Source organism: Triturus cristatus, chromosome 5_1 (assembly GCF_964204655.1).
Source record: "Triturus cristatus chromosome 5_1, aTriCri1.1, whole genome shotgun sequence".
In the NCBI taxonomy this organism is placed as follows: Eukaryota; Metazoa; Chordata; class Amphibia; order Caudata; family Salamandridae; genus Triturus; species Triturus cristatus.
The window spans coordinates 7,648,314-7,667,232 of NC_140587.1; the positions used below are offsets into that span (position 1 = coordinate 7,648,314).

The 18,919-nt window shown below is 48.5% G+C and overlaps 1 protein-coding gene across 3 annotated transcripts in view; it reads left to right on the forward strand.

The window, feature by feature from the left end:
• Positions 1-18,634, forward strand: part of LOC146829939 (uncharacterized) — a 58,560-nt gene extending 39,926 nt beyond the window's left edge. For all 3 annotated transcript variants that reach the window (XM_085604199.1, XM_085604198.1, XM_085604200.1), the window contains exons 3-4: positions 14,688-14,712; positions 17,172-18,634. In XM_085604199.1, the coding sequence (XP_085460325.1) occupies positions 14,688-14,712; positions 17,172-18,165 (1,019 nt within the window). In that variant the 3' untranslated portion in view covers positions 18,166-18,634. The remainder of the gene's footprint in view (positions 1-14,687; positions 14,713-17,171) is intronic.
• Positions 18,635-18,919: the final 285 nt, after the last annotated feature.

The following is an 18,919-nucleotide window of genomic DNA, read 5'->3' on the forward strand; positions in this document are numbered from 1 at the left end:
CGCACAGAATTAGATGTCTGGCTTGGAATGTTGCGGGACTTAATGCTAGGAATAAAAGACGGCTTGTCTCTGAAGAGCTCAATCTTTATAAGCCCCAGATAGCCTTGCTCCCCGAAACACATATCACCTATAAAGACCGTAAACTTCTTGGGCAGCTAGGATACGATGTGATAGTGCGTTCAGAATGCAGTATCCCCACTAGAGGTGTTGCCATTTTAACACAGAAAAGATTAAATATAGCATTAATCAAAACTAAGGTGGATAAAGCCGGCCGTTGGGCCATTGCTCAAATACTTTGGCATGATAATATTTTTACTTTCTGTGTATTTTATGGGTCGAATATTGACGATCCTTTCATTATAGACAGGCTAAATATAGAACTCTTGGATAGCAGCGGAGAACTTATCATAATGGGGGATTTTAACCTCCTTATGGATTATAATATTGACACTACTAGACATCGAGCATTTCAGAGGATGTGGCGTTCCCGAGCCGCTCTTATTGAACTCGGTCGAATTCATAACCTAAAAGATGTCTGGCGAACAATATACCCCTCTATTGCTGGTTTCACATATTATTCTGCACCTCACCAACTCTGCTCAAGAATTGATATGGCTTGGGCCTCAGACAATATCATAAAGAATAGCTTCATGGAGCTTTGTCCAAGAGTAGCTTCGGATCATAATCCAATTATATTAACATTCAGTATGCCACAGACTAATCGGAAACCCAGGACATTTACATTTCCCAGACACTTACTGTCCAATAAGGACTATATCTCACAATTGAAAGCACACTTAGGCGAATTTATTGCAATAAATATAAATTCAGCTTCACCCAGCATAGTTTGGGATACGGTTAAAGCTAGCATACGCGGGTTTACACAGCAGTTCGTTCTAAAGCAGAACTCTCTATATAAACGTGGCTGGGCTGCTATGAGTAACACTATAACTATGCTCGAAAAACAGCTGTCACAGGCTCTGACACAGGGTCTATCAAATGTATCTGATATTTGCCAAAAACTAGCTCGCTCTAAGCTCAACATCAAAACTAGACTCTTAGAGAAAAATATGAATAGTCTACATAAATTTCACTTATCTCAATATGAGAGGGGTGACAAGATTGGTAAAATTTTAGCATACAAAATCGCCGACGATAAATCTAGAACATCTATAAAAGAAATTAAGGGTCCAAATAACATGGTTTATACCCAACCTGAGCAGATTCTCCTGCAATTCGTAGCTTTCTATAGTGCACTATATACCCCAGATGAGCAGCCTGCTCTGAATAAGATTCAAGAATATTTGGATACTAATTTAATTAAGGGTAAACAGACTGGAAACATGGCGCTGCTCTCTGAAAATATCACTGAGCTAGAGATTAGAAAAGCGATAGCTACATTACCCTCAGGCAAAGCCGCTGGAGAGGATACTATCCCATTAGATATTTACAAAATATGCTCTGAGTAAATGATGCCATTATTTACTGATGTGATCAGTAATGTTGGGATCACTGGGAAGGCTCCTAAATCCTGGAACACCACCAGGATTGTTTTTTTTCTAAAAAAGGGTAAACCTGGGGACCAATGTGGGTCATACAGACCCATTTCACTTATCAACATAGACGCTAAAATTTTCGCCAAGGTACTTGCTATTCGATTAGCTCCACTTATCCCTCATCTGGTATCTCCTCATCAACACAGCTTTGTCATGGGAAGAGATACTACTGCCCATATTAATATGGCTATCGCCGCATTCGACGTAGCCAGGTTTGGACCCACCCCACTCGGTATGATTCTCTTGGATGCCGAAAAGGCTTTCGATTGAGTGGGGTGGGAATATCTCTGGTCAACGTTGACTACTATGGGCTTTCACGGTCAATTTCTTAAATGGCTATAGGCTCTTTATGACTACCTCACGGCTAGGCTCTGTTATGCTGGGCTAACTTCTATTAGCTTTTCAATCTTCGCGGCACCCGGCAAGGGTGTCCATTATCACCCTTGTTAATTGCGTTGTCGCTGGAACCCTTTCTTGTCGCCTTACAAGCCAATTCCAATATTACTCCCTTTACACACGGTCAGAAATCGCTAAAAATAACTCACATAAAACACAAGTCATTGTGAATCACAAACCCCCGACTCAGATAGTAGGTACCTGTAGAACTGCCACTTATCTTGGCATTAAAATCTTTTCTGATATTAGCGAGATAATTAAACTTAACTACGAGACTCTCCTTAAAGAAACTGTTACAACTCTAAAAAAGTGGCATAAGGTCCCCCTCAGTATGGTCGGTAGGATCAATTTAATTAAAATGAATATATTACCTAAATTTCTATATTTATTTAGGTCCATACCTCTCCTCGTCAACAATACATATTTCAAACGGCTGGATGGGATCTTTAGCAGCTTTATATGGGGTTACAAGAAGGCTCGTAGGTCAATCAATCTTCTCAAATTACCTTTTAATCAAGGGGGTCTGACCTTTCCTGACTTCAGATTATATTTTCTCTCTGCTTTCCTCAGTCGTCTTCGCTGCTTGCTCATACGTGACAAGCAAGCGCCTTTTTGCTATCAATTTGCTTTAGGCGAGGATTCTAATATGTTTTTAGCCAAAGCTAACGACCCAAATTATTTCAAACGGGTAAAATTCAAGACTATCAGAGACACTGTCAAAATTTGGCAACTTATCCTGGTCAAATGTAATACGTCTCTTTTTCATTCTCAATTATCTTTATGGACCAATCCTGGCCTTCCGGGGATATTTCATGATAGGATATTTTATATGTGGAAAGTCGCTGGAATAGAAACACTCGGGGACCTCTATGGTAACGACTGTCTTCTGGCCTTCGAGACACTAAGAACAATCTATAAACTACCTCTAACTGCACAGTTTAATACACGACTATCTAATACGTAAAATAAAGCTATTAAATATCTTAGATTCAGATATTTGGAACTGTTTCTACTCTAATCAGGTTAGATCACTTATTAGTCTTGGCTATAAAGTTTTAACCTCGCTTAAACCGGACGACTGTGGGAATATTGCGGCAAAATGGAGCTCTCGCTTGGGCTTGAAATTTCTGCTAATCAGATATCATCTTCACTAAGCAGTTTCAACCGTTCGGTCCAGTCTTCAAGTTTGAGATTACAACAATATAAAACGATATTCCAGTTATACTATACTCCAGAAAAAATGTCAAAATGGTCCAGCAATCGCTCCAACAGCGAACGGACAAGGTGTCCCAAATGTGACCTATCAGCTGCCAATCTTGAACATATGATGTTTACGTGTCCTCAACTTACTGAATTTTGGTCTAAAATCAGCCAGGGTATAGCTCAGATTCTGTCACAACCAATCACACTAAGTCTGGCTAATGTACTGCTAGGCATTCCTCTGTTAAATTTTTCATCTGTAGCCTCACAAACTGACCGTATCAATATTCTGATTGGCTGTGCCAGACTGACCATTGCTAGGACATGGATCTCAAGTAACCCACCACACGTGATGGAGTGGTGGCTTCTTGTTAAAGAAATTCATACTATGGAAACTTCTTTAGCTAAGATTAGAGGTCACAAATTTCTCCAAAAAATAGATAGAATCTGGGGCTCCTCAACTTTATGTTAAGATTGATGTACCTAAATTTGTTTGTAATTTGGTCGACTTGGACAATGCTGGCAGGAATACCGATATGTATCTCCATGCCCTTTTTGACTTGTCTGTATGATTTGTCTGATTTGTTTGATTATCTTATACTTTAATCTTTATTATTTTTTGTTGTTCCGATCTCCTGTCCTGATCTCAATAAAAACAATAAAAAAAAAAAAGGAACTCTGGTCTTCAAAGCAGCGAGTAGTGCCTGGAAGTGAGCCAACTCAGCTATGTATCAGAGCTTTTACTGAAGTCTGCAAGTGCAGCGCTGCTACACAAACCTACTCACTGTACACGGCGCTGCGGCGTGGGCACTGTTTCAACCTGTTGAATAACCAAAGTGACATTCATTACAGGACTACCACACAGGCAGCTGTACTGCATAACGAAATTTACCACATCGCGTTTAGTAGACAGGGGAAGCACCAGAAAACAGACGGCGGCCACATGGAAATAATACTACACGAGCATTGATTATTAGCACTGGTACCCGAGGAGGCGCGATGCCTGTTATGCGTGATTTTCCATTTCAGTGCAGTGATGCGGATCACCACACTGAAATGCGTTAGTCTAATGCCAGACGCGTGGTACTTGGCAGGGCAGAATTAGGTGGCGTGGATTTGGACAAGCCGTGCACGCTAAGGCTTTTATGTCATGGGGTATAAAGTGGACGTATGTCTTTTTTTTTTTGTAAAAATAATATGGGCTGTTTCTTTAACTTCTGGTACATTTCTGAACAATTTGTTAAGCTAAATTGTATTGTTGCATTGTGTGCGCACAGAGCGAAGAACGAGTGTCTGGCAGACATGCAAAAAATCATCCTACGTCTCAGTATTAACTTCCACACTTCTAGGCAGTAATTGCAATCCGAGAAGGAGTTATCTGTTTGATTTACAACGACAGTTAGAAAAACACGTAAGTGCTTTGTGAGCCTGTATAAGTAGCAAAGGTTTTAAAGGGACTTGCTTTTGCACAAGGTATTGCTTTTCCCAGTTCACGGAAAGGATAAAAAACATCTCCAGATAATAATAGGGTTGACAGGATGGTGCGATAGCAGAATATTCAATTCAATTAAAAAAATCTTTATTTCGGCCATTATGGCCATAACATAAAAAAAAGTATTACAGCACAATTTGCAAACATGATTCTTGCAAAGATAAAGTGCGCGTGCATTGCAACATTAAGAGAAAGAGGAGTTCTAAATATAAAAAAGAGCTAATTCGGAATTAATCTTTTTAAAACATTTAAAAAGGTACTTAAAAAGTGTTAATACATTTTGTTTACGTTGAGAAACTAAAATGATTCAATAGACCCAGTTTTTAAAATATACGACCGTACACACCTCATAGAAAATAAATAATGAGTAACGGAGTACACTATGGGCAGACTAGTATCATATTTTAGGATCCTATAGGCCTCCGCGGAATACTTTGTCCCAAGATTCCGGCACACCTGTTTTAACCATCGGTGTCTAGCCTTCTTGTATGCCGGGCAGACAAATAAAACATGTTGGTCCGTCTCCGGTTTATCTGCACAGAATGGACAGCCCTGGATCAAAATATTTCCCCATTTACTTGTAAACACGCGCAACGGTAGTACGCCCTGCCTAAATTGCAGGGACAGTTTTTTTGCAAGGGGGGGGGCTGTATGACATCCAGAACAGATTCCAGCTTGTATTGGTCTTTTACCTCTGAAGATAGGGTCAGTGCGCCTGTGTCGGAAATGGTCTTTATCTGATTAAGTTTAAATTCTCTAAAGATCTTTGACCAGGCCTTCTTGGGAGTTGTCATTCTGGTTTCTTCAGCGTTAGCCCATAGGTCTCTCATCCTCATAGCAGCCAAGGTGTTTTTGATATAGGAAAGCCAGGGGATTTTTAGAGAAGAGGCGTTAGGGCAACTTCCTCCGCAATTGGGTTGACCCCAAGGTGTGAGAAGGTGGCCTGATATATGCTGTCCACTAGTTATAGTGGGCACCGTGTATCAGTCCAAACAACCCCTTATTGGTTATAGGTTGAAGACAACCTTTATGAGACTAGAGGTCAAAACACATAAGTTACACTTCAATAATCACCCACCCAGCTCCAATACACTAAACCCGGTCTGGGAGGTGGTTACACCTCCTGTGACAGGGTGCCTATTGTTGGGCCTCCTCCACTGCGAGTTTCGGTCATCAGCAGGAGGGCAGCCCAGTGTCTGTGACTGGTGGCATCCATTTTGTGATGCCAGGGCTCTTCAGGATTCTACCGTGTTTCCACAGTGGGTACATGTCGTCCCCTCTAGAAGGGTGGGATCATACTCCTACAACAGTTACTGGTGTGGGGTATGATTCCAAGGTGTTTGACACCAAACACAACATGTTTCCATGCAGCCAGTCCAAAGTTAGCATTTACCATTTGGTTATAATACACTTAAGAGTATATGGTCAGGCTGCACTACAAACCGCATCAGAGAAGAGTCTCCGAACGCTGCAGAGGGGCTCTGCTCATGCAGGGGCACACTCTCACATAAGAACCAAGCACTCTGCCATTCGGATTGATAAGGCCTGCCATAGGAGTGACTTATAGGTTTATATGTGTGTATATATATATATAGTGATATAGGTAACCTATATCACAGTAAGGGGTGCATGCACCACCTTACCCAGGCTGCAGTAACAGACCTGTTGTGTCATTTTGGGTGGCTTTGCAGGGGTGGCATAATACATGCTTCAGCCCCTGGTAGGCCTCTGGGGTACCTATGCCCTGGGTACATAGTATACCATATACTAGGGACTTATAAGGGCATTCCAGATCCAATCTGAACTGTACCTAAAGTACATGCAAACCATTTTAGAGAGGAAGCAGCTAGGCTGTGGACCTAAATAGCATTGTCCCAGCCAGACTAAAGTAAAAAAACAGTGAAACACCAGCAAAAAGTGGGGGTACCCATGTGAAGCAGATCCTACTCTCCTACACGAGGTCCATACGGAGTGGCATTAATGGTGTACTTTTGGGGAGACCTAGAAGCTGCCTAATAAAAGACTAATTTTTAGATAAATTATCACATGCTCGATGGCCCCATATAAGGCCGCTCCCCTACCCCGGGCCTTATATAATAATAGCAGAATATTGATACGTGTGGATCTGGTGAGGACCGCGGGCAGCAAGTGCTTGATACGCTATTTGCATACGAAAGTACTATATATTTGTTTCGTAATCCTCCATTAGTTATTATTAAGGAAGGGGGAAGAGAAGCGTTCACCGACAGCATTCGGTTAGTCTTACGGAGACAAAGAATGCTGTGGTCTGTGGTAGATGCCGCCCAGAAGTCATAGGTATATGTATCAGGAGCTGCCATTGAAAGGAAGTGGAAATGCGCTTCAGATGTTGCCGGTATTGATGGCTACTGTGCGGTTGCAGACTTCGCTGGGCTGACAGTGGGTGGGGAAATGCTATGTTGTCACTGTAGGTTTAATTACATGAATCGCGCATTCTCTCTGGTGGTTGTCCTTGGCGTACTTGCTGACTGGTGCTACACATGGGATCAGGTTTGCCTTTGACAGGAGGTATGGTTTAGTGGGGTACATAGTGTAAATTAATGTTGGTGTGAGCAAACAAAAATCTGACCCTTTGTACATTTAATATTATTGTGTGCATCATGCAGAGGATGAAAAGTAGCAGGAACGGCTTTGATGCCGTAGAGGCTAGCACTGTTTTGGGGTGGTCAGTTGAAGAGATTGTTTAACATGTTTTAACCTACCACAGTGGCATTTGGGAGGGCAGCAGCTGAAAGGCTCTGTCTTTACTGGTAGGCAGCGGTTAGATGGGGACCGGCCTTTAGTCTTTCTGTCGGTGATGGACGGGGGAGCAGTGGCATCCGAGGGGTGTGAGAGTAGAGTGTAACGGATGCATTAGTAGCAGGCACGACAGCAGCGGTCTGTGTTTGGAGGTGGTTAACTGAGCGGGCTTCGTGTGAAGGTGGGTCATCAAGTACGAGGATGTTTGGTGGGCCGGCTGGAGGCAGTGTTATGTAACTGATGTATGTAAATCTCCCAATCAAAGGGCGGATGTGACCAATGGAGATACCAGAATCCTTTTTTTATGGCCGGGGCGAGCCCCTGCAGTATGGCGGATCGCTCGCCTGAGAGCTCTTGTCTGGCGCGGAGAATGAGGGGCCTCCTCCATGTACTTTGCAGGGGGGGCCTTCAAGTTTCGTTATGCCACTGACTACAAGGACATGAAATATGTTCAACAGCAATGAAAGTTTGCATTTAACAGCAGCTGCAACCACGCTGTTCGAGTAATGACTTTGTGCCCATGAAACTCTGCTGAAACTATCCCAGAACCTGGGTGCTGACCATTGGGAAATGTGATGGTGGTTTTCAGAGGACACAGGGTGTTTATTTTATAGAATTTAACTTCTTTAGGGTTGGATTTCGGTTATTAGGTACCTGGACCAATCAAACGTTGGCCTCTGAGAAACAAAATTACACTTCTTTCTATTTACTCCTAGAGAGGAGAGTGGTGCAGTCACACCCAGCCAGCTACATCACTTCAGGCTTCCTGGCTCAGGACAAAAGAGCGTGCACTGAGGCTTTCATGGACCTCAGCCGTGATCGCAGGCCCTGCTGCAGCCTTACCTTCGTGCACTGAGCCTTTCATGGACCTGAGCCCTGATCACGGGCCCTGCTGCAGCCTTTACCTGCGTGCACTGAGGCTTTCATGGACCTGAGCCGTGATCACAGGCCCTGCTGCAGCCTTTACCTGCGTGCACTGAGGCTTTCATGGACCTGAGCCGTGATCACAGGCCCTGCTGCAGCCTTTACCTGCGTGCACTGAGCCTTTCATGGACCTGAGCCATGATCACGGGCCCTGCTCCTGCCTTTACCTTCGTGCACTGAGCCTTTCATGGACCTGAGCCCTGATCACGGGCCCTGCTGCAGCCTTTACCTGCGTGCACCCAGCCTTTCATGGACCTGAGCCGTGTTGACGGGCCCTGCTCCTGCCTTTACCTTCGTGCACTGAGCCTTTCATGGACCTGAGCCCTGATCACGGGCCCTGCTGCAGCCTTTACCTGCGTGCACTGAGGCTTTCATGGACCTGAGCCGTGATCACAGGCCCTGCTGCAGCCTTTACCTGCGTGCACTGAGCCTTTCATGGACCTGAGCCATGATCACGGGCCCTGCTCCTGCCTTTACCTTCGTGCACTGAGCCTTTCATGGACCTGAGCCCTGATCACGGGCCCTGCTGCAGCCTTTACCTGCGTGCACCCAGCCTTTCATGGACCTGAGCCGTGTTGACGGGCCCTGCTCCTGCCTTTACCTTCGTGCACTGAGCCTTTCATGGACCTGAGCCCTGATCACGGGCCCTGCCGCTGCCTTTACCTGCGTGCACGGAGCCTTTCATGGACCTGAGCCGTGTTGACGGGCCCTGCTGCTGCCTTTACCTGCGTGCACTGAGCCTTTCATGGTCCTGAGCCGTGAGCACGGGCCCTGCTGCTGCCTTAACCTGTGTGCACTGAGCCTTTCATGGACCTGAGCTGTGATCTCGGGCCCTGCTGCAGCCTTACCTGCATGCACTGAGCCTTTCATGGATCTGAGCCATGATCACGGGCCCTGCTGCTGCCTTTACCTGCGTGCACTGAGCCTTTCATGGACCTGAGCCGTGATCACGGGCCCTGCTGCTGCCTTTACCTTCGTGCACTGAGCCTTTCATGGACCTGAGCCGAGATCACGGGCCCTGAAGCAGCCGTACCTGCGTGCACTGAGCCTTTCATTGACCTGAGCCGTGATCACGGGCCCTGCTGCAGCCTTTACCTGCGTGCACTGAGCCTTTCATGGACCTGAGCCGTGAGCACGGGCCCTGCTGCAGCCTTTACCTGCGTGCACTGAGCCTTTCATGGATCTGAGCCATGATCACGGGCCCTGCTGCAGCCTTACCTGCGTGCACTGAGCCTTTCATGGACCTGAGCCGAGATCACGGGCCCTGAAGCAGCCGTACCTGCGTGCACTGAGCCTTTCATTGACCTGAGCCGTGATCACGGGCCCTGCTGCAGCCTTTACCTGCGTGCACTGAGCCTTTCATGGACCTGAGCCGTGAGCACGGGCCCTGCTGCTGCCTTTACCTGTGTGCACTGAGCCTTTCATGGATCTGAGCCATGATCACGGGCCCTGCTGCTGCCTTTACCTGCGTGCACTGAGCCTTTCATGGACCTGAGCCGAGATCACGGGCCCTGAAGCAGCCGTACCTGCGTGCACTGAGCCTTTCATTGACCTGAGCCGAGATCACGGGCCCTGAAGCAGCCTTTACCTGCGTGCACTGAGCCTTTCATGGACCTGAGCCATGATCACGGGCCCTACTCCTGCCTTTACCTGCGTGCACTGAGCCTTTCATTGACCTGAGCCGTGATCACGGGCCCTGCTGCTGCCTTTACCTGCGTGCACTGAGCCTTTCATGGACCTGAGCCGTGATCACAGGCCCTGCTCCAGCCTTTACCTGCGTGCACTGAGCCTTTCATGGACCTGAGCCGCGATCACGGGCCCTGCAGCCGTTACCTGCCTACACTGAGCCTTTCATGGACCTGAGCCAAGATCACGGGCCCTGCAGCCGTTACCTGCCTACACTGAGCCTTTCATGGACCTGAGCCGTGATCACGGGCCCTGCCGCTGCCTTTACCTGCGTGCACTGAGCCTTTCATGGACCTGAGCCCTGATCACGGGCCCTGCCGCTGCCTTTACCTGCGTGCACGGAGCCTTTCATGGACTTGAGCCGAGATCACGGGCCCTGCTGCAGCCTTTACCTGCGTGCACTGAGCCTTTCATGGACCTGAGCCCTGATCTCGGGCCCTGCTGCTGCCTTTACCTGCGTGCACTGAGGCTTTCATGGACCTGAGCCGTGATCACAGGCCCTGAAGCAGCCGTACCTGCGTGCACTGAGCCTTTCATGGACCTGAGCCATGATCACGGGCCCTGCCGCTGCCTTTACCTGCGTGCACGGAGCCTTTCATGGACCTGAGCCCTGATCACGGGCCCTGCTGCTGCCTTTACCTGTGTGCACTGAGCCTTTCATGGACCTGAGCCCTGATCACGGGCCCTGCTGCTGCCTTTACCTGCGTGCACTGAGCGTTTCATGGACCTGAACCGTGAGCACAGGCCCTGCAGCAGTCTTACCTGTGTGCACTGAGCCTTTCATGGACCTGAGCCGTGAGCACAGGCCCTGCAGCAGTCTTATCTGTGTGCACTGAGCCTTTCATGGACCTGAGCCAAGATCACGGGCCCTGCAGCCGTACCTGCGTGCACGGAGCCTTTCATGGAGCTGAGCCGAGATCACAGGCCCTGCAGCCGTTACCTGCGTGCACTGAGCCTTTCATGGACCTCAGCCGTGATCACGGGCCCTGCCGCTGCCTTTACCTGCGTGCACGGAGCCTTTCATGGACTTGAGCCGAGATCACAGGCCCTGCTGCAGCCTTTACCTGCGTGCACTGAGCCTTTCATGGACCTGAGCCGTGATCACAGGCCCTGCTGCAGCCGTTACCTGCCTACACTGAGCCTTTCATGGACCTGAGCCCTGATCACGGGCCCTGCTGCTGCCTTTACCTGCGTGCACTGAGCCTTTCATGGACCTGAGCCAAGATCACGGGCCCTGAAGCAGCCGTACCTGCGTGCACTGAGGCTTTCATGGACCTGAGCCGTGATCACAGGCCCTGCTGCAGCCTTTACCTGCGTGCACTGAGCCTTTCATGGACCTGAGCCAAGATCACGGGCCCTGCAGCCGTACCTGCGTGCACTGAGCGTTTCATGGACCTGAGCCGTGATCACAGGCCCTGCTGCTGCCTTTACCTGCGTGCACTGAGCCTTTCATGGACCTGAGCCTTGATCTCGGGCCCTGCTGCTGCCTTTACCTGCGTGCACGGAGGCTTTCAAGGACCTGAGCCGTGATCACGGGCCCTGCTGCTGCCTTTGCCTGCGTGCACTGAGCCTTTCATGGACTTGACCCGTGAACACAGGCCCTGCTGCAACCTTGCCTGTGTGCACTGAGCCTATCATAGACCTGAGCCGAGATCACGGGCCCTGCAGCCTTTAACTGCGTGCACTGAGCTGTTCATGGACCTGAGCCGCGATCACGGGCCCTGCTGCTGCTTTTACCTGCGTCCACTGAGCCTTTCATGGTCCTGAGCCGTGAACACAGGCCCTGCTGGTGCCTTAACCTGCGTGCACTGAGCCTTTCATGGCCCTGAGCCATGATTACGGGCCCTGCTGCAGCCTTTACCTGCGTGCACTGAGCCTTTCATGGACCTGAGCCAAGATCACGGGCCCTGCAGCCGTACCTGCGTGCACTGAGCCTTTCATGGCCCTGAGCCATGATTACGGGCCCTGCTGCTGCCTTTATCTGCGTGCACTGAGCTTTTCATGGCCCTGAGCCATGATTACGGGCCCTGCTGCTGCCTTTACCTGCGTGCACTGAGCCTTTCATGGACCTGAGCCGTGATCACTGTGAGAAGTTGGCCTGGTATATGATGTCCTGTAGTTATAGTTACAAAGACAAACATAATAAAAGAGCTGCCATGAATCTGACCAGGCACATGCAGTTCATATGAGAGGGGGCAGGGCTGTGTTGAGAGCTGTCAGGATATGCATGCATGTCTGACGCAGGCAAAAGATAAAAAAAAAAGCAGCTTCAAAAGAGGATGGAAACAGTCATTGGGCTTCAGGAAACTGATAAAAGCAAACACATGAGGAAGAACAGGAAATAGCATGCTACATCCAATGGAAATGGAGGAAAAGTAAGTGAAAAGCACAGGCACCAATGAAAAGCAGCGAGGAAGAATGTGAACCCTTTTTAATATTTATATTAACAATAGATTTTCCAAGCACAGCACATGCGCAGTGCCGGTGAAACTAAAAACACCATGTCCAGTCATGTAATCTATTTTTACAGGCTTTACATATGCAACCAGCTATTATCTAAAGAACAATCTTTTTAAAGCACTACATTTGCACGCTTAGTATGTATTCTATCTTTTTGCACATTTTTGCGGGTCAGTGTTTCGAATACTTTGGTGACCCAACGTGCTTTCGTGAAAGGCGCATTTTACAGAAAACAGATTAAGAATTGAATTAAGAAACGTCCATTGGCCACTCTGATTCAAACACCAGTTGTGCACTGCCGGGGGTGCTTTGAGTCGCATGCATCTGTGTTACCGTCTCCGTAGGCACTGGATTGAGTCTACTAAGACAGTGGGCCCCGCCCCCGAGCTTGACGCAGCACCTGATGACTTGATGGGGCCAACACATCCTAGGGTCATGATGGACACTCCCCTCTCCTTCAAACCCCATGTCAAGGCCTTGGCAGCCGCCTGTTTCCGTCTGGTAATTGTGCACATGGACACGCACAAGGGGATTGTCCACACACTTATCACCTCCAGGCTGGACTATGCCAACATTCTCTACCTAGGTGGCCCGCAGAACCTGCTGTCCCGGCTGCAGCGGGTACAAAAGGCTGCAGCAAGGTTTATTCTGAATATCCCAAACCTGCTCAGACCAGGGCTCAAAGAACTTCACTGGCTACCAGTCAAGTCGAGGCTAAAGTCCAAAACCCTTATGAGAACTCATAGAGCCCTCCACAAAAGGGCTCCCGTATACATCCGAGACATGCTCAAACACTACTCTCCGGGCGTCCTGTGCATCCCCAGAGATCGCAGTCCCAGAGCTGAGGGTAGACCCTTGTCCATTCTGCCTCCAGGACTCCGGAAAGCTCATACCCCTCCCCTCCCCAGGTCCATCTCTTTAAGAAAAGCCTGTTTAAGGCGCAGTTGAAAACAGCACTGTTCTGGGAAATGTAACCCTCCCCTCGTACCTGTCTCTCGCAAGCGCCAGCGCGCTTCTTCTGAAGCGACAGTTGCAGTCTGTAAATATCTCTCATTCATTCAGTCATTCATTCATTCACAGCTCACTCTATGAGAGGAAGGCACTGCAGTCACTTTCGTCAGAGCTCCAGGGGCAGTAACAGACCAGTGTCTCCTCAGGTCAAGGCCCTGACTGGGCGGGAGCGTGGTGTCAGGCTGCTGGTCTTGAGCCGCCTGTGTGCCGGGGCTGCATGCTGTTCCTCCCATCTCCAGGTGTGACCCTCTGCAGACTGAGGTTAGCTTTTTAAAGCGGTCTTTGTGTTCCCGCCCGGCTGCATGGCGGCGGAAATTAGACGTCATCGGCACAATCCTGACATTTTCTAGCCTTCGGTCACCTTAGAGAGCTGCAGGAGACGGGAGTGAATTAGGGAACGGACGCAATATGTGTATGGCCACTGTAACTCGAATGACTGTCGAAGCTCGTAGTTGCGTGACAAAACATTTTATTGTGGAAATGAGGAAACATCAACACATTTGCGTTACCTTGACCCCCGATGAGTGGCACTTGGCAAGTCTGTTACTGCACTCTCGTTCCATGAAGACTGATAAACACAACACCAGCGCACTCCAGCCTATGTGAGGGAGCTTGACAGAATATCTCATCTGTGCACCACAGGACGTATTCAAGACGTGTGTGTGTGTGTGTGTGTGTGTGTGTGTGGTCGTGGTTGTGTGTGTGGTTGTGGTTGTGTGTGTGGTTGTGTGTGTGTGTGTTTATGGGTATGTGAGAGATTGCTCAGGGCAGGTACTGGTTCTGTGCATAAGATTCTGCTCATGTGTGCCTCCATGCATGTGTGCACATGAGCTCAGAGCAGGGTCTGAACTCTGCGTGCGTGTGTGTGTGGTGTGTGTGTGTGTGTGTGTGGGTGTGTGCGTGTGTGTGTGCGTGTGTGTGTGGCTGTCTGTCCAGCAGGATAAGGTCTGCGCCTAGAGTGTGTGTGTGTCCCTGTCCAGCAGGATAAGGTCTGCGCCTAAAGTCCAGGATCCCTCAGAATGCATTCTGGGCTTGGGGAGTAAGCTGTCTGGCCATAGTAATATGTATGTGTGAGAAATTGCTCAGGTCAGGGCCTAGTTCTGTGCATTAGCTTCTGGTTGTGTGTGTCGATGTAAGATGGTACCTCAGGCCACCTCCTAACCTTTTTATCTTTTCTTCCACAGGTGACCAACTGCAGTTGGAAGACAGGTAACGCATTATGGTCATCCATGCCTATATATTAAACAAAACAACCTAGGTGGGAATTCACAGTGCAAGTTCCCTGTTATCAAATATATTAATTGTAGAGCAGAGTGTCCGGCTACAGGCAGAGAAGTGAGTGTGAGGCTGAAGCCAAGATGGGGCAGAGAAGTGAGTGTGAGGCTGAAGCCAAGATGGGACAGAGAAGTGAGTGTGAGGCATGAGCAGAGAACTGATTGTGGGGACAGGACCCACGATGGAACAGAGAAGTGAGACTGAGGCAGGAGCCACAATGGGGCAGAAGTGTGAGGCAAGAGCCAAGATGGGACAGATAAGGGAGTGTGAGGCAGGTGCAGAGAAATGAGTGTGGGTCAGGAGCCATGATGGAACAGAGAAGTGAGTTTGATGCAAGAGCCAAGATGGGACAGAGAAGTGAGTGTGAGGCAAAAGCCATGATGGAACAGAGAAGTGAGTGTGAGGCAGCAGCAGAGAAGTGAGTGTGAGGCAGGAGCAGAGACGTGAGACTGAGGAAGGAGACACGCACTGAAACAGAGAATTGAGTGTGAGGCAAGAGCCAAGATGGAACAGAGAAGTGAAACTGAGGCAGGAGCCATGATGGGACAGAGAAGTGAGTGTGAGGCAGGAGCTAAGCACTGAAACATAGAAGTGAGTGTGGGGACAGAAGCCACGTTGGAACAGAGAAGTGAGACTGAGGCAGGAGCCAGATGAGGAAGAGAAGTGAGTGTGAGGCAAGAGCCATGATGGTACAGAGAAGTGAGTGTGAGGCAAGAGTCAAGATGGGGCAGAGAGGTGAGTGTGAGGCAGGAGCAGAGAAGAAAAGAGATTGTGGGGCAGGAGCCGCGATGGAACAGAGAAGTGAGTGTCAGGCAGGAGCACAGAAGTGAGACTGAGGCAGGAGCCACGCACTGAAACAGAGAAGTGGGTGTGAGACAAGAGCCAAGATGGAACAGAGAGGTGAGACTGAGGCAGGAGACACGCACTGAAACCGAGAAATGAGTGTGAGGCAAGAGCCAAGATGGAACAGAGAAGTGAGACTGAGGCAGGAGACACGAGCCAAGATGGAACAGAGAGGTGAGACTGAGGCAGGAGACACGCACCGAAACAGAGAAGTGAGTGTGAGGCAAGAGCCACGATGGGATATAGAAGTGAGTGTGAGGCAAGAGCCACATTGGGGCAGAGAAGTGAGTGGGAGGCAAGAGCCAAGATGGGAAAGAGAAGTGAGCGTGAGGCAAGAGCCAAGGTGGAACAGAGAAGTGAGTGTGAGGCAAGACCCAAGATGGGGCAGAGAAGTGAGTGTGAGGCAAAAGCCACAATGGGAAAGAGAAGTGAGACTGAGGCAAGAGCCACGATGGAACAGAGAAATGAGTGTGAGGCAAGAGTCACAATGGAACAGAGAAGTGAGTGTGAGGCAAGAGCCACGATGGGGCAGAGAAGTGAGTGTGAGGCAAGAGCCACGATGGGGCAGAGAAGTGAGTGTGAGGCAAGAGGCACGATGGGAGAGAGAAGTGAGTGTGAGGCAAGAGCCACATTGGGGCAGAGAAGTGAGTGGGAGGCAAGAGCCACGATGGGGCAGAGAAGTGAGTGTGAGGCAAGAGCCAAGATGGGGCAGAGAAGTGAGTGTGAGGCAAGAGGCACGATGGGAGAGAGAAGTGAGTGTGAGGCAAGAGCCACGATGGGAGAGAGAACTGAGTGTGAGGCAAGAGCCACGATGGGAGAGAGAACTGAGTGTGAGGCAAGAGCCACGATGGGAGAGAGAAGTGAGTGTGAGGCAAGAACCACGATGGAAGAGAGAAGTGAGTGTGAGGCAAGAGCCACAATGGGGCAGAGAAGTGAGTGTGAGGCAAGAGCCACGATGGGAGAGAGAAGTGAGTGTGAGGCAAGAGCCACAATGGGGTAGAGAAGTTAGTGTGAGGCAAGATCCACGATGGGACCACGATGGGATAGAGAAGTGAATGTGAGGCAAGAGCCATGATGGAACAGAGAAGTGAGTGTGAGGACAGGAGCCACGTTGGAACAGAGAAGTGAGACTGAGGCAGGAGCCACGCACTGAAACAGAGAAGTGAGTGTGGGTTCAGGAGCCACGATGGAACAGAGAAGTGAGTGTGGGGGCAAGAGCCAAGTGGGTGTAGAGAAATGAGTGTTTGGAAATAAACCAAGACAGGTCATTTCCCCCCATAGTTGCAACAAGAAGGGGAAGGGCGAGGCTCATTGACTAGCATGGCTCTAAACTCAGAGGTTGTGTGGTTGTCACAGGTCAACTACTTTTCATACACGGGAGGTTAGTACTGCACATCTGGTTAATGGGGTGCATGCACAGATGGTTGTAGGGATAGCACCCCTTCAGGATTGTCCATCAGTAGTACAAGGAATGACTCCTTGTATCCAAAGGTGTTGCATATTTCTTATACTGCATTAACAATAACATGTTTCTGTTAAACATTTTGTAGGTTGTATAAAAAACTGGAAACATTTTCTGAGAACCTAGAAGATTTCAATGAGGCCGTGTTCAGGAATAGAGAATCCTTGGAGAGACATGCAGCCTCTCTCCGCTTGGTTGCTGATGAAATGGACAAAGTCCATAAAGACGTTACAGAGGACGTGGTCTTCTGGTCCGGGGTATCCGTAGGTGGTGACGTCATCCATGCTGGTGGAATTATTTTGGATTACATGGGCAAAGCATCACCAATGGTCTCTGTTATTGGAATAGGAATATCCTACATTGGGGGTTACCTTAGAGAGTCTGCATGTTCCGGTGAGCAGGAACATCAGATGAAGAATCAGATATTTGCTGACAAGACATTTAAAGAATGTGAGGAGGACCTGCAAGAGATATCCACCCTCATTCGTGAACTTAAGGGGAAAGCTCAGGATCTGGCCGAGGAAGAGGGTCTCTCCGGGACAAAGTTTCAGAAAATGATCATGCAAATAAAAATAAGGCTGTCTTACCTTCAATCAGCTAGGATTGAAAAGAAGTACTCTCACTTAACATCAAATCTGTTCAACTTTATGCTGACTTTGGCCACAAGTTCTGGGCAGATATTAGCAGTCAAAGACGCATTCCACAAATCAACACATGTTGGTGTTTCCCAAAAATCTGAGGCGATATCATCAGTTCATCAACAATCTATCGGTGAAAAACCCCGAGGTGGATCTGCAGAACCTCTACCCAGAGAGACAGTCACCTTGCATGATGGAGCCTCAAAAGAAGTAGATGCAGTACCAAGGAAGAAGGGAAAGGCCGAGTACGTCGCCAAGGCTGTCGCAGCAGCAGCCTCGCTCTACCAAGATGGCAAAGAGCTCTACAAAGGGATCCTCCACCTCAACGAAGGAGCCCGGTCAGAACTGGCAAAGAACCTCCGGGAAGTGGCCGACTACCTCGAGAAGGTCATTCTGAGACTTGGTCGCATTCTCCCTAAAGAGGAGCAGGGCTTCAGGATTTAATGTGTGCACTAGAGAGACTCATGGGGGAGAACTTAGGTCCAGGGGATACTGAGGACTACTGCTTAATGCTGATGACTGGAATGTAGTGCTGCACGCTACAAATGGGACCTCAAGGCTCAGAATGATCATTAAACATGGACATCTGAATGCTGTCGAACATGGCAGGTTCAGTAAGAGATCAATGAATTGAGGGCGTTGGAAGGAAATGGATGGCTGTTTGGAGATAGTGTCTTCTTGTCTCCCATCAAGCATTGGTCCAAGAGTCGCTGAAGGAGGAAGCTGGGGCACCTTCTGCTATACAGAGAGTGCCAGTGCACCTACTTAAAGGTGTGCTGATGCACAAACTGGGACAGTGCACCCTAGTGTAATATAGTCTCTAGCGGCCAAGAAAGGCATCGGATGTGCCACCGATTGTTAATAAAGATGCACTTGTTGATAAAATATGTAAATAAATACATATTGTTCTAAATCATCTTATTGTTTTTGGGAGAAAAGGAACTCTACTTATTTACTATCAAATTTCCTGTGCAAGTGAAGTCTGTCTTCTATTTCTATTAGTTTTTTTCCACGATCACCCTTCCCCTTTTTGTATGGGGTTGCATGTTCTCCTTGTGCGGGGAGTGAGTACTCGCCAATGGACCTGCGTAATCTTTACATGGAATGAATTTGTAAGGATGGAAGGTGTTTGTGTACAGGTAAGGCGTGCTGACAGCAGATGAAGTACTCTCATGGCAGAAGAAGGCTGTTTGAAAAT